General features: G+C 41.8%; 1 protein-coding gene across 1 annotated transcript in view; it reads right to left on the bottom strand.

Annotated features, from left to right (window-relative positions):
* The window catches only part of LOC136864093 (uncharacterized protein C12orf56), a 405,652-nt gene that overhangs the window by 27,238 nt on the left and 361,805 nt on the right, over window positions 1-16,609 (bottom strand). The window contains exons 9-10 of the mRNA XM_068225784.1: window positions 9,928-10,059; window positions 8,139-8,320 (exon numbers count right to left, since the gene is read on the bottom strand). Coding sequence (XP_068081885.1) covers window positions 8,139-8,320; window positions 9,928-10,059 — 314 coding nt within the window. The remainder of the gene's footprint in view (window positions 1-8,138; window positions 8,321-9,927; window positions 10,060-16,609) is intronic.

The raw sequence follows: 16,609 nt of genomic DNA, 5'->3' as shown, positions 1-16,609 counted from the left end.
TTTTGTCGTTCAAATGAACGAGGTAGTTCATTTGTGCTCTCGCGGCATTTCGTTCAAATGAACGAGGTAGTTCATTTGTGCTGTCTTCATACAAGCAGCCCTCGCGGCATTTCGTTCAAATGAACGAAGTCGTTCAAATGAACTAGGTAAAGCTATCTTAGCAACAGCACCAGCGGCGCAAGAGAGATAGTATTCCGTGCTGGACGTAAGCTAGTACGTAAGATTTACAATAGATGGTGCTTGCTTACGTCTTCGTCCTCCTTTAATATGCTGTATGCTTGTGTGAACGACTCGTTCAAAATATTTGAACGAACTCGAACTAGTTCAAATAAACGAGTCGTTCAAATGAACTAGTTAGTTCATGAACGACCCAACTCTACTCGCATGTGTGTCAAGTTCATCGTTGATAGGAAGTCATTATTTATAGTTTGGCTTTATTTATTGTAGTGCGAATATGCCTGCATTCTGTTCGAACAAAAACAGCAAAACAAACAGTGTATCTTATTTCAGGTAGGGTAGTTTCTTGTCTATTATAAGAGGGCTATATTGAAAGATGATCTTTAGTTTCGCCACTGTAACACACAAATTCTCCTTACAAGTTCCCACTAAAATACAAAGAGCTTACTACGCAGTGGGCGAATAAAATTAAGAGAGATAAGTGGTATTTCAGGCAACAAAATACCGTACTCTCTGTCCCGAGCATTTTGAAGATCACTTTGTATATAGTTATTGGCAGGAGACGTTTGCTGCCCAAGGCAGTACCGACAATCTTCAAGTTTCCATCCCATTTACAAAGAAATCACAGCAGTAGAAAACCTTCCAAGAAGGAGTATTCTCAAACTGATGCTCGCAGTCTCAGAAATAAGCCAGGTAAATATTTTATTTTAATGGAATAAGATGTTAATTGCAGGTAAATGATTTATTTTAATGGAATAAGATGTTAATTACAGAGTACTTGATGCTAATTTGAAACTATGCAAGTTATATTTTAATTGTTTTACGTTTTTCTTTTCCAGTAAACCGTGAGGGGAGCAATGAAGATCATTATTATTGCTTTCCAAGTCCCAAAAAGCTTAGAAAGATGTATGACCACGTGGTGAGCAGATATGATGACATTAAGAGGAAACTGAAAGCCGCAAAGTAAAGTGTAGTCAGTGAGAAAAAAACGCATTCCGGCTGATGAACAGGTCATAAACAGATTTTTTTTGCTAATTGCTTTACGTCGCACCGACACAGATAGGTCCTATGGCGACGATGGGACAGGAAAGGGCTAGGAGTGGGAAGGAAGCGGCCGTGGCCTTAATTAAGGTACAGCCCCAGCATTTGTCTGGTGTGAAAATGGGAAACCACGGAAAACCATCTTCAGGGCTGCCGACAGTGGGGTTCGAACCTTCTATCTCCCGAATACTGGATACTGGCCACACTTAAGCGACTGCAGCTATCGAGCTCGGTCATAAAGGGATTAAACAGAAGGCTTTGTGAATCAGAATCGTAAATGCTAAACAACTGTTTCTCGGGCGTGCTGAAAAGACATTCTTGAGCTAAGTAAACGATAATGTGCCGTGTCACAGCGACAGCTTAAAGAAATTCGCTGTAACACTTCACTTTTATTCTGCCAGTGCATATAGATTCCTATGTAAAAATATAATTAATAAGTCACCTCATCTGAGGACAATCCGACGCTGGGCAGAAGCAAATGATAGAAGTCCTGGCTTCACAGAGTAGGCTTTCGGGAAGATTTCTGTGGAAGTACAGGGTAGTGCAGGCCCTATTCTTGGCACTTTCATGCTCGATGAGATGGCAATTAAAAAGGAGATCGTTTGGGACGGTAGATACAAGTTGCTTTACGTTGCTTATGGCGACGATGGGATAGGAAAGGGCTAGAAGTGGGAAGAAAGCGGTCGTGGCCTTAATTAAGCTACATTTCCAGCACTGTTTGGTGTGAAAATGGGAAACCACGGAAAACCATCTTCAGGACTGCCGACATTAGTATTCGAACCCACTATCTCCCGAACGCAAGCTCACAGCTGCGCGGCCCTAACCGCACGGTCAACTCGCACGGTAGGGACGTAAAAGGACTTGTGGTTATGTGGACTTTGGCAAGGCATTTATGGGCAAAAATGCTTGCCCAGACGCTAAAAAAAGCTCTAGTTTCAATGATAACCACATTAAACCCTCCATGGGGTATCAATTGGCTACTGTGTTGTAAATGGCATGTCTGTTTGAATGAAAGCGAAATTAAGCACTGTGTGAGCAGGATCTCAGGAAACTGCATACGCCTGGAATAAATATTGTAGCAGTAGTGTGCGATGGTGCGGCAGAGAACAAATCTGCGATGGTGAAATTGGGCGTATTCTCTTGCAATGATTGGCCACAGTGCTCATTTTCGAATCTTGCCGATCCAGGGAAAAGAAATGTGTAGTATATTTGATGCAGCACATGTGTTGAAGCTAATACATTAACATTAACATTAACCGTTGCCACATACAATGGTAAACTCAAGGGATGATAATTTTTTTTGGTTCAGAAACTTTAAGCAATTCCGTTTCAAAGGCTTTGGAATTCTGCTTGTATTCAGGAATAGATGAATTCCAAGGCTGTGAAGGGACTATGGAGTTTGTAAATTTTTTTTTTTTTTTTTTTGCTAGGGGCTTTACGTCGCACCGACACAGATAGGTCTTATGGCGACGATGGGATAGGAAAGGCCTAGGAGTTGGAAGGAAGCGGCCGTGGCCTTAATTAAGGTACAGCCCCAGCATTTGCCTGGTGTGAAAATGGGAAACCACGGAAAACCATTTTCAGGGCTGCCGATAGTGGGGTTCGAACCTACTATCTCCCGGATGCAAGCTCACAGCCGCGCGCCTCTACGCGCACGGCCAACTCGCCCGGTATTTGTAAAATTTATGGACTTCATGTATGGTATTTTGAACTCTTTCCATCCAATGGGGAAAGGGGTGAAGTCTCATCTTTCTAGAAAATATAACGACCTAGTTGCGACGAATAGATCTGTGCATCTGTTATCTGAAGAAATTGAAATTTCTGGATGGTACTGATGTACACAAGTCAAACGGGAGAGTTTCAATATGTGGATTTATTACTGTCCTGTTAAGTGTAAAGGAAATGGAAGTGATATCAGGGTAGAGGACGCACCTCTAATTGCTCTTCCCGTCAAATTGCTTTCAATTGAATTGCTTGTTGTACTCCCGTTGTTGTTGTTGTTGTTGTTGTTGGGTAGTTATGTTTTAACTTTACTCTATCATCACTTGTAGAGTTAAGCTAGTAATGAGTTCAACCTATAGTTTTGTAAGCCGTAATTTTAATATGATGCTGGATTTAGAATGTTAAACTAGCAGTAGTTCTTGTTGTATTTTCTTTCCATGGAATTGCTTGTTGTACTCCTGTTGTTGTAATTTTGTTGTAGAGTAATGATGTTTTAACTTTACTTTATTATCACACTACTGTAAGTGACCATTGCCACCAGAGTATTTCCCAATTGCGATGTATTTGTTAATAATAATAATAATAATAATAATAATAATAATAATAATAATAATAATAATAATAATAATAATAATAATAATAATAGGGTATTTTTTCTTTTTTACGTCGCATCGACACGGATATGTCTTACGGCGACGATGGGATAGAAGAGGGCTAGGAATGGGAAGAAATCGGCCGTGGCCTTAATTAAGGAACAGCCCCACCATTTGCCCGGCGTAAAAATGGGAAACCACAGAAAACCATCTTCAGGGCTGCGGACAGTGGGATTCGAACCCAGTATCTCCCGAATGCAAGCTCACAGCCGCGCGCCTCTAACTGCATGGCTAACGGCTAATAATAATAATAATAATAATAATAATAATAATAATAATAATAATAATAATAATAATAATAATAAAAGGTAAACTCGTGTCCTCATCCTGAGGTGGTGCCGCTCTTTCCAGGCACATCCCCAATAGAGGTGAGCTGCACGTACCATTTCAACCACATACCAGCCCTCCTGCCATTCTTAAATTTCTGGCAGTGCCGGGAATCGAACCCGGGCCCCTGAGGACGGCCGCTAATAACACTAACCGTTACGGTACGGAGGCGAAAATAATAATAATAATAATAATAATAATAATAATAATAATAATAATAATAATAATAATAATAATAATAATAATAATATGTAATAAGGAAGAGATAAAAGGAGTCCCATTGCAGAGCAATCTAGTTCTGCATGCAGGAAGTGTTTACTGGGACACAGTGGCCTATCGATCACTGCAAATTGTAAACCATTAGGAAGTGATGTGCTTCTCTTATCTACTGCGCTTCCTTCTCAGGAAAGTACCACTACATCATGATTACTACAGATTACGAGTCACTCATCAAGTACTCTGAAAATGTTGTTGAGTACATAGCAGGGAATGCCATCCGTAAAGTGGGAAATAAAATTAAATGCCACGACTGTCTGGATATTATGTTTGTTCAGTATTCCGAAGAGAAGAAAGGCCTTATTGCCTTGAAAAATGTAATACATGGTCTTCTTTAACCAGCCCACGATGTTGTGAAATTCTTCCATGTGGCTGAAAAAGTGTTTAGAAAGAAACAATCACTATTGCCAAGAAATAAACAAAAACCTGATGTTAAAATTACAGACTGAAGTTCTCTCGTCAGTTGCAAGGCAGTTGTTTTTCAGGACCAGTAACGATCATTTATGTACTGCTACCGAGCCCAAGAGGAATCTTATTACGCCAACCTGACAAAAAATATCTTAAAATCAGTATTTTACAATTAGGCTGCACCACAGATGCCGAGCTATTGAACAAGAACTGAAAGGAGAAACCATAAGGCAGATGCTCAGCAAATTCATACTTTTCAACGGACAATGAATCAGAGCTAGAAAAAACGTATCAGTTCATGCGAATGAGAGAGCTGTTTCAATTTGAGATATATGATATCAATATAAAATTAATACTGTTTATTTTTCATTTATTTCCAGTCTATGTTATAAAATGTCTCCGTACAAAGGTTGCCTTTGAAGTGCATGATAATTCAATAAAGTGCTTTTAATTTTTCCCTGCTGTTTAGACGCATATCTTAATCCATAAATCTTGTACGATAGGCTTTAACTGTTCTGTACGTTAACAAATTGGAGATGTATGGGTATCTCCACATCTTTGCAGTAAAACAATAATTGATTTAATTATTTTCATCAATATACAGTAGTGATTCAAACAACAAACTGTTATCGTGCGTATTTTGGTTTCTTCTACGTTACAGGCTTAATGTGCTTGTTAATCTACTACATTGCGAGTCAACAAGGAAACTCAGATTGAGGAAAACTAATTCGCATCAAGTTTTCCATGCAACCAGTGTTCAGATATTTTCGTCATCAACTCAAGTAATATCTAATTGTTACACCTAATTAATATGATCTATGTGAAAATGCCTCATTTTCCCCGCCCGCTCTGTTTCGCGCTCGCTTACACTGCACTTCGCCTATTGAGGTACATTTAAGACATGGCGGACGCCACTTCAACTTTCTTCAAAGATGGCAGCGTGATAAGCACTCTATGTATTATAACCCAGCTCGTTGGCTGTATCTGTTCCCAGAAACCTGCCATCTAGCTACATGTAGTCGTTCCTGACATCAGAGCGACCCGGCCTAGTCCGCCACACGCTGTCGTCTGTCATTGAAGACATTGCCGTGGTTCTGTAAGGCAACCCCGAATCTCCGAACGCTTCACGAAGACCTTCGTGACACTGTCGTACTGTACAGCCGCGGGTATATTCTATTTTAATCCAGCTGTGCTGTTCTTGATTCGAGAATATCTTAGATACTAACCGTTGGACTGGTCTGTCACAGATGAAGCTACTCTTCGCAGCACAGCGAATGCACAGAGCGTTGGATGGACTAGTCAATGTACAATGAGGTATGCTGAGTATCAGAGAAACGTGTGTATATAAGCGAGGAAAACTAGTTCCTTTTCCTGGTGAAAATACAACAGAGTTACCACTAATAAAGCAACAGCCCCCGTATGAATTGTATTTGCATATTTTTGTAAGAGATGGGCTCCGTCGGTCCAAGACTTACGGTTAATAAGCGAACTGATGAACAACGCGTTTTCGTGTGTTGCAGATTCTCGAAGGCCGTTTCTGCTCGAAGTGTTACAAGGGAATTTCGTGAACAACTTCATGGCGACCAATGCCAACGTGTGACGAAAATCAATATTATGAATAAATTCATAATTCAGTTAAAAGAAAAGACTGACTGTAAAGAAACCTACAGTATTAACTGCTGAAAAATTTCAGCAAATTCGGGAGGTTGGAGCGAAACTTGTGTGCTACTGCAAGCTAATGTTATACAGCGTGACCCGGGATGAGATGTGATAGTGCAGGCCATTGTGATCAAAAACGTTCATATAAACATGGGGTCAATTGTCGAAGTAGCCCTGTTTGAATGCAAACGTTGATAACTTGGGAAAATACGTTTATTGTTTTAATTGCTTTTATGTTTCTCCTTTTTTCGTAGCAATAACAACAAGATTCACAATACACAACCGTTTTCGTTAATGTCGCAACATTTTGTGGTCCACTGACAATAATTTCACAACACGTTCTCAAAGATCCCACCACTGATCTCAGTGTATTTGCCAGCTTCAACACATCATATTCTTCAGCGTTCGTTCGTTCACTCCTTACCCAACCCCTTAAACAATAATCTAAGGAGTTGAGGTCGGGAGATATGGGTGGTGAGGGAATGGTACTACCATGACCAAGCCACAGATTAGGAAATGTGGTATTGGTATACTCCCTTGCCTACTGCCCGTCGAAGATCATCGTGACGTTCCCGTACGCCAGCAAAAGCAGCCATTATGCGAGCGAGCAGTTCGTTTCGTGTATTAACTTTTCTTCTGAAGACTTCACTCTTCACCCAACCCCATAAATAATAATCTAATGACATGATACTATATATGCCTTTGGGCTTATGCCGCGTCAAGAAAATAGGATGAAAGAACTTTCTTGACTCGGCATAAGCCCAAAAGCCTATACAGTATCATGTCTATAAGTACGGGCCGTGAAAGCATCAATGGCAACAATAATCTAAGGAGTTGAGGTCGGAAGACATGGGTGATCAGGGAATGGTACTACCATGACCAATCCACAGATTAGCAAATGTGGTATTGGTATTCTCCCTTGCCTACTGTCAATAATGAGCAGGGGCTCCATCATGTTGAAAGCACAAAACAAGGCGTGTAGCTGAAGGTACATCCTCGAGTAGTTCAGGTAATGTATGTTGCAAAAGTTGCAAGTAACTTGCCCCATTCACACGGTCGTCTAAAACAATGGGGCGTATCAGCCGGTCATCCAACACACCACACATTAATTGAGCAACGTACTTGAAAATTCGTGTCTACAATACCATGTGGGTTTTGGTGTCTGGGGCTCTATATTGACCCCATGTTCATATGAACATTTTTGAACACAATGATCAGTTCTATGACATCCTGGAATATTGCCCTTTGCTCCCGGGTCATCCTGTATATGCCTCTGTACAAAGGATAACCAAAGAGATTAAAGAGCTTACTCAGTAACTGAAGTACAACTCTTAAGTCCAATAGATACTGCCACAGGCGTACGTGAATGTAATAATTGGTTCCCTCAGACGGCGAGCAGTGGTGAATTCAATTCCAAATTAGTGTTTGCTGATAAGATAAGGTTTCATTCAAAAAACAACCGGTATTATTCGCATGAGAACCAACACTAATTCTCAAAACACCCCTCGACGACTAGGACAGTTGTATTGGTGTGCTATTCCAGCTAGAAGGACCGATTCTTTCTAACATACTGTTCATTCCCACGGATACACTAAACTGATTCTTAATACGTTTCTCCCGATGCTGTCTGAAGAGTAAGGGACACTTGAATGTTTCCAACGAAACAGTATTATGATATTTTTGGTTTAAGCTACAGTACGGTTAATCAAGTTTTCATTATGGGTATCGTCACATCGAAGCCCATTTAAAAGAACGCTGCATTTGTCTTCGTAGTGTTGGGATGGATAAAGCGCTCTCAGAATAACGAGAGAAATAAATGTTACCATGAAGAGGATACATACAGACCTTTACTTATGTAAAGTTCTTAGATCTTACCTGAATTCTTCCATGTAATGGTCTTGGACATAGCGAAGTACTTCAGGTATATTATCCATCAGTCGGTGTAGAACGTATAAGTGCTGGTAAACTATAACAGTTGCATCGGGCGTCAAGCTTTCACCCTGGGTTGGAATCAAGAATCCCAGAAGCTGGGTAACAGCTCTTCTTATGTAACATTCCTGAAACGGCACGAGAGGGAATAAGGATAATTACCAGCAAAGATAAATATAGCAGCTCAGTAGTAGTAGTATCAGACTATTGACATGAAATGTTGGATTTCATGATGATGTTCATATTAAACAACACCGCTTAATGATGCCAGTGTGTTTGCTATTTCTGTCTACCTATCCCTGTATATGCACATGGAGTCACTTGAGTTCTACTGTAGAGTGTGATCTGAAAGTTATAACTTCTCTACTCTCTCGGAACGGAAATCCTCGTTTTCGAGTAAGACTGACATGTAACGAAATTGGACATAATATGATAATTGTTGCGTGCTTGCTTGACGGTGTGCAACAGGAATTACTCACTGGTCCTTCTGGAAACGTGGAAAAACTGTTAATTCTGACAAGGGAACTATCGATACGGTTATATCGAAACCGACAGTGCAATTTCGCTGTGAGAATGAGGATATCATAAAATAGTGATGTATAAATATTTAGCAGCCATTCTGACAAGGAAGATGTCAAAATCTTGATTCAAAATCCGTGTGACTACGCATCCTGCTGGCTGACACTGTGAACAGCGGAGTAGATTTGCAGTTGTGCTGGAGAGAGAGAACGAACTGGCAGACTACCACGCACCATATTCACTTTATTTTTAGGGAACGAATGAAAATCCACAGCCCCCATCTAGCGGCGAGGATAGGAATTTTGCCGGCTGCCGAAGCCTGCCGCACTCCTCTGGGGCAATGATTAATGACTGACAGGTGAAATGAAATTATCTTGGAGAGTGTTGCTAGAATGAAAGATGACATGGAAAACCGGAGTACCCGGAGAAAAACCTGTCCCGCCTCCGCTTTGTCCAGCACAAATTTCACATGGAGTGACTGGGATTGGAACCACGGAACCCAGCGGCGAGAGGCCGGCGCGCTGCTGCCTGAGCCACGGAGGATTACTGTTAGGGAACGAATGTGAAACATAAATGAGGTGCATTAATCGAATGATGAAAACACACATATTTTTGGCCACATTGTTCTTCACAGTTTTCCTTACTTGTTTGAAGGCAATCTTTCGCAGGCACTGCGAACTCGGGAGGTCTCTCCATTGTGCAATTGGTTGCGAACGACGAATATTCAATCTGTCCTAGAACCGTAGGGAAAAAAAAAATCAAAGTGAATGAAGGATTGCATTTTCAGTATGCTGTTTCTCTGATAAATATCAAACTGAAAATCTTCACAAGGCGGCACAATGCCTGCTAAGCGGCGAAACAAAGCCTTCAATTACCGGAAGAAAAGCTTATCCATGGGCTATATTTTCCCTGTAGTGCCGGGAGGAATCTGGAGAATATATATACTGTTGCGTGGAGGAATGTCTTCAAGACAGCTTTTAACACTGTAAGTAGTCCAGGAATCTAACTGTAGCAAACACTTGTCTTTGGCAAATGGCTTCTTTAAACCAATAATTTACTTCCTTTTTTCTCATATTCCCTGAAATTATGGCTGTTACAATTATAATTTCGGCACGAAACACTTCTTTAGAAACTCTCGGACGGAAAGCTTCACTTGCCTCCTGTTGCACAATGGGAAATATTACGATAGGTCGAAGTTCATTCTGGTGATACTTACGAGTGATATGTCTTTAAAAACGTGTCCCATCTTCATATTGGAGTTGTTCTGCGCCAGTTGCTCTAGCGACACCAGTACTTCAAATAGAATTCCACTAACGATATTGGTAACATCTGCTGTCAGTCTTATTAGCTGCAATATAAAAGAGAAAACAAGAAGATATTAGCAGCCATATTAAGATAATTTTGAATATCAACATAATCTATCTTACTTTCACTGAGACCGTGCCAAAATGAAACTTTAAAAAATTGTGCTAATGCTAGAGCAAGGAATATGTACCTAATTACAGGCTATAACTAGACTTGTATACTCAGTGTGCCATCGATTTGTAGCATTAAAAAAATACTATATTGTTGAAAATGTTTTCGGAAAACAACGTAAAACGAAATGAGAAATTAAAAATTTATTAGCAGACTCGGAAAAAGTGGGTAAAAATATACTAAACATGTGTGGACTATTTAATGTAATATAAAATGGAAACCAGATAGAAAGAGTAACCGTTATAAACGGAGCACAGCTCTTCAGTTACCAGACGAGGCTTAATGGACTCCGTTCCATTTTTTTTACAAGTTGTTCTTACGTCGCACCAACACAGATAGGTTTTATGGCGACGAAGGGAGAGGAAAAGGCTAGGAGTAGGAAGAAAGCGGCCGTGGCCTTAATAAAGGTACAGCCCCAGCATTTGCCAAGTGTGAAAATGGGAAAATACGGAAAACCATCTTCAGGGCTGCTGACAGTGGGGCTCGAACCCAATATCTCCAAAATACTGGATACTGGCCGCACTTAAGCGACTGCAGCTATCGATCTCGGTGGACTACGTTCCAACCCTGCGATCAGGATTGAGCTGGGATTCATACTACAGGCCTTCTCTATGCACGAACATTATCAGAGTGGTGCAGCTAACTTGTCCATAACAAATATCTTCTGGTTCGTTAAAGTTATTTACATTCTGTTTTCAAATTCTTAATTTGTTTTAAGGGGCTCATAAAATACTGTCCTATCCTTTCGATCACATACGTAATTACCGAGAAACCGGTAGCAAATTTGTTTCTTTTTAATGGGAATATACTAATTTCACCCAATAGAACAATTAAAAATCGACCGACAAATTCAGTGATGTGCTTATTTTGCAATCCGACGAGTACTTTTGGAGATATTAAAGGGTTTCAAATGTGTAGGCATCGGGAGATATGCCACTCGCCTTGATTTTTTGCCAAGATCATGGACACCGACGTATGATTCACCGATTTGCCGCGCACATTCGTCCGTCTAGCAGTCTCTTTACTGTCTATTAGTTTCTTAGTGTATAGGCCTAGTCAAATATTAAATGATTTTAATTGCATAATCACGCCGTGCTTCTATTTAATTGTAATAGATGTATATATTGTTCCTTTGGTGAAATTTTTATTGTATAGTCTATTATTGAATCAGAATCTCAAATTATTGCCACTTAAGTTGGTAAAACATTGACCTCTCTGTGGAAATTAGCTCAGAGAGCATAAATAATTCCCACTTTGGAGGGGTTTTTTTTCAGTTTAAATGCATACACCACGCAGTCTTCCTCCCTCCCAGCACCCTTCCCCCCGCCCGCTATATCCCTATAACCAGGGGCGTATTCTCCTTGAATGCAAGGCATTCATTGCATGCGTTATGATAACACAAAGAACTGTCTGATTTACGATTTTAGGTTGTTTCAGGTCAAATATTAACGATTTCATCTCTCAGAAGTTCAAAAGGTCCGCGCAACTGTATTAGTTCCGTTGCTTGATTACGTGTGGTGCTGGTGTAGTCTCGCCGTCTACTCCACTCTCGGAAGAAAGAGACAGCAAATGGAGGAGTTAAGGGTGTAAGGCATTCAATCTTAAAATTGCATTCAGTGGCAGACGTAGTTCTGAAACCCTCCGAACGATGTCGCTGCAATTGAAACTTGGTCAGAATTTGTCACCCCATACCCGTGCTACCCTCTGCCATCTGTTAGCAACTTGGAGAATGTCGACATGTTTACAGCGAACGGGACACACAGATTACCCCCCCCCCCCCCAGCGAGAACCCAACGTGACGAAACTGACCAATGCCACTGGGGTGACTTACCTCCCGTGCTTTTTTTTTGCTAGGGGCTTTACGTCGCACCGACACAGATAGGTCTTATGGCGATGATGGGATAGGAAAGGCCTAGGAGTTGGAAGGAAGCGGCCGTGCCCTTAATTAAGGTACAGCCCCAGCATTTGCCTGGTGTGAAAATGGGAAATCACGGAAAACCATCTTCAGGGCTGCCGATAGTGGGATTCGAACCTACTATCTCCCGGATGCAAGCTCACAGAGACGCGCCTCTACGCGCACGGCCAACTCGCCCGGTCCTCCCGTGCTTGAGTTGTGGCTAACTGATTAGTGAGTTCATTCTGTGTGTGCTGTTCCTGTGCTATTCGTCGTTTTCGGTGCTTTATTATATTTTGCGCACATGTGGTATTAACGATGGATGAGTCTAAAACGGATATAATTGTAAATCAGTTTGAAAAGCCATTTACTGGCCGTTCGTTTGATGAAAATATTGAAATAGTTAAAGCCGGGAGACCTCTACCTTCCCTCGTAAATTTCTTCTTCTTCTTAATCTGCTTACCCTCCAGGGTTGGCTTTTCCCTCGGACTCAGCGAGGGATCCCTCCTCTACCGCCTCAAGGGCAGTGTCCTGGAGATTCTAATTCTGGCTCGGGGGATACAACTGGGGAGGATGACCAGTACCTCGCCCAAGCTGCCTCACCTGCTATGCTGAACAGGGGCCTTTCGGGGGATGGGAAGATTGGAAGGGATAGACAAGGAAGAGGGAAGGAAGCGGCCGTGGCCTGAAGTTAGGTACCATCCCGGCATTTGCCTGGAGGAGAAGTGGGAAACCACGGAAAACCACTTCGAGGATGGCTGAGGTGGGAATCGAACCCACCTCTACTCAGTTGACCTCCCGAGGCTGAGTGGACCCCGTTCCAGCCCTCGTACCACTTTTCAAATTTCGTGGCAGAGCCGGGAAGCGAACCCGGGCCTTCGGGGGTGGCAGCTAATTACACTAACTACTACACCACAGAGGCGGACCCTCGTAAATTTAAAAACAGAAAACAAGAATTGTGTACGCACGTTCAATCCAGAAACTTACAGCAAAACTGTTTGGCTCGAGTTCACCTACATGTAATTAGGGTGAGTAGAATTGAAATTTACTTAATACATTTTGTTAACTGCATGGTTACTAGTTGCATGCCTCAGTGGAGATTCCAGGATACGCCACTGCCTATAACCCATGTACTTTTTGTTGTCTGTACATTTTTTGCCCCCCACTCTTTTAATTCCCAATCGCCGCTACTGATGCTATGTATAGAATACGTTCGGTGTATGCGTTTATCAACAACGCGTGAGTCATCCAGGAGGACAATGCACTGGACATCACAGCGAGTGGCGCACCGATTTCTCTCTAATACTCACACATTTGAAACCCTTCAATATCCCCAAAAGTACTCGTCTGATTTGCTAAGTAAGCACATCGCTGAATTTGTCGCTCGATTCTTAAAAAATTTCTGTTGGGTGAAATGAGTATAGATGTTCTTTTCTTCCTTGCTTAATCTGCTTACCCTCCAGCGTCGGTTTTTCCCTCGGACACAGCGAGGGATCCCGCTTCTACCGCCTCCAGGGCAGTGTTCTGTAGCGCGAGACATTTTGGTTGGGGATGAAACTGGGAAGGAGGACCACGTCCTGCAACGAAGTTAACAAGGGCCTTGTGGAGGGATGTGATGGACAGGAATAAGACTGTACTTTATGAGCCCCTTAATACGATTTAAGAATTTGAACGGGCACGAAAGGAAGAGGGAAGGAAGCGGCCGTGGCCTTAAGTTACGTACCATCCCGGTATTTGCCTGGAGGAGAAGTGGGAATCCACGGAAAAACACTTCCAGGATGGCTAAGGTGGGAATCGAACCCACCTCTACTCAGTTGACCTCCCGAAACTGAGTGAACCCCGTTCCAGCCCTAGGACCACTTTCAAATTTCGTGGCAGAGCCGGGAATCGAACTGCGGCCTCTGGGGGTGGCAGCTAATCACGCTAACCACTACACCACAGAGGCGTACGAAATGAGTATAGTCCTATTTATAAAACAAAGTTGCTACCTGTTTCTCGGGTAATTACGCATGTGATGGGGAAGAATAGGACTTTACTTTATTAGCCCCTTAATACGATTTAAGAATTTGAAAACAGAATGTATATATCTTTAACGGATCAGAAGATATTTGAGCAGTGGCGTGCACTGAACCCCATCTACTCCAGCGCTGCTGTGGTAAAGAACTTTGTATTAATGTTTTCTAATTATTCCTTAGAACGCTTTTTATCATGTTTAAAAATTGCGAACATCTAAGCCAAGCCAAGTACAGATGTCTCGACAATCCGCTCGCACTACCGCAGTTCAGCTTCTCCAGCGAGCTGCGTTTCCTTGCCGGCGCAAAAGAGAGCTGCCCCAGCGAAATTTAAGGTCGCTTGGATGACGCATGCACTTGAAGCTTCCTTGTCCTGGGAGCTAGGCGGAGCTGTAGGCCCTCCCCCGGCAGCAATTTACGGCGACAGACTAGCTAGCTTAGGTAAGGTAATGTTAGATTTAATACTTGACACTAGAAGTCTTCAGCGCCACACACTAGAAACTGCAAGGAAAAATCATCTTAACAGTATAGCCACTTACACATCGTCTTGCTAATAAACATAGAGCCAGTATATGAAATCAATTGCAAGATACAAGAATATATTTTAGTCTTAGGTTTCGACATGTATATAGTTTTTTCGAGCAATTCAATTGAATAGATGAAATTAGACCTGAAATGGTGAAGAATAGTGGGAAGACAGGGATGAAATGGCTTCATAGAGTAGTAAGATTAGCAGGCGAAGTATTCACTGGCATCTTGGCATCAGTGGTTGAGAGGAAGTTGGATGAAAACCAGTGTGGTTTCAGACCACAGAGGGGCTGTTAGGATCAGATTTTTCAGTATGCGCCAGGTAACTGAAAAATGTTATGTGAGGAATAGACAGTTATGTTTATGTTTCGTAGATCTACAGAAAGCATATGACAGGGTACCGAGGGAAAAGATATTCGCCATACTCGGGGACCATGGGATTAAGGGTAGATTAACAAAATCCATCAAAGGCATTTATGTTGACAATTAGGCTGCAGTGAAAATAGATGGTAGAATGAGTTCTGGGTTCAGGGTACTTACAGGTGTTAGAAAAGGCTGTAATCTTTCACCTTTGCTGTTCCTAGTTAACATGGTTCATCTGATGAAAGGTATAAAGTGGCAGGGAGGGATTCAGTTAGGTGGAAATGTAGTAAGCAGTCTGGCCTATGCTGACGACTTGGTCTTAATGGCAGATTGTGCCGAAAGCCTGCAGTCTAATATCTTGGAACTTGAAAATAGGTGCAATGAGTATGGTATGAAAATTAGCCTCTCGAAGACTAAATTGATGTCAATAGGTAAAAAATTCAACAGAACTGAATGTTAGATTGGTGATACAAAGCTGGAACAGGTAGATAATTTTAAGTACTTCCAGGATGGCAACATAGTAAGTGAGATTGAATCAAGGTGTCGTAAAGCTACTGCAGTGAGCTCGCTGTTGCGATCAACAGTGTTCTGTAAGAAGGAAGTCAGCTCTCGGACGAAACTATTTTTACGTCTTCTGTTTTCAGACCAACTTTGCTTTACGGGAGCGAAAGCTGGGTGGACTGAGATATCGTATTCATAAGTTAGAAATGACAGAAGCAAAAGGGGCGAGAATGATTGCTGGTACAAACAGGTGGGAACAATGGCAGGACGGTGCTCGGAACGAGGAGATAAAGGCTAAGTTAGGAAGGAACTCAATGGATGAAGCCGTATTCATAAACTGGCTTCGGTGGTGGGATCATGTGGGACGAATGGAGGAGGATAGGTTACCTAGGAGAATAATGGACTCTGTTATGGAGGGTAAGAGGAGTAGAGGGAGACTAAGACGACGATGGTTAGACTCAGTTTAACAATTTAAAGATAAGAGGTATAGAACTAAATGAGGCCACAGCACCAGTTGCAAATAGAGGATTGTGGTGACGTTTAGTAAATTCACAGAGGCTTGCAGACTGAACGTTGAGAGGCAGAACGGTCTATAATGATAATGTGTGTATGTATTCATTGATGGCATTTGTAGAGTATGTGTTCCGATAGCCGCAGAAAGTTATTTAGCTTGCCCAGCATGAACACAAAGTTAAGCCCGAAGTAAATGAATTTTGTATTTGATTGACTGTGATGTGGTATATAGTGAATTTTTGTAGTGTTCCTCTTGGATTTTAGGTGAAGGTTTCGCGAGTTCTGTGGCATTCTTCATGAATATAACGTGTATTATTCGTCGTAACAAATATTTCCCCTCGTATGTCGTTGGTGCAAGAACACTCAGTATGCGAGTGGAACTTCAGCGACGGCAAAATACCACTTCAATTTTGGTGATTAGTTTTGATTAGGCTTTTCAAGTAAAAAAACAAATATTTAGTCCCAGTGTATTTTTGTGAAAACCATAACTGTACTATCACGAAGCGTCACTGGATGAAACTGTAACTTAATATCTGCTATAGATTAAGTTATGATGGTGTCGTCACTGCCGTGAATATCAATTTGGAAGTATGTGCGAGCGTGTGGTTGAA

This window comes from Anabrus simplex, chromosome 2 (genome assembly GCF_040414725.1).
Source record: "Anabrus simplex isolate iqAnaSimp1 chromosome 2, ASM4041472v1, whole genome shotgun sequence".
Classification (NCBI taxonomy): domain Eukaryota; kingdom Metazoa; phylum Arthropoda; class Insecta; order Orthoptera; family Tettigoniidae; genus Anabrus; species Anabrus simplex.
The sequence above is the reverse complement of the archived record's forward strand: the minus strand, read 5'-3'. Positions and strand labels throughout refer to the sequence as shown.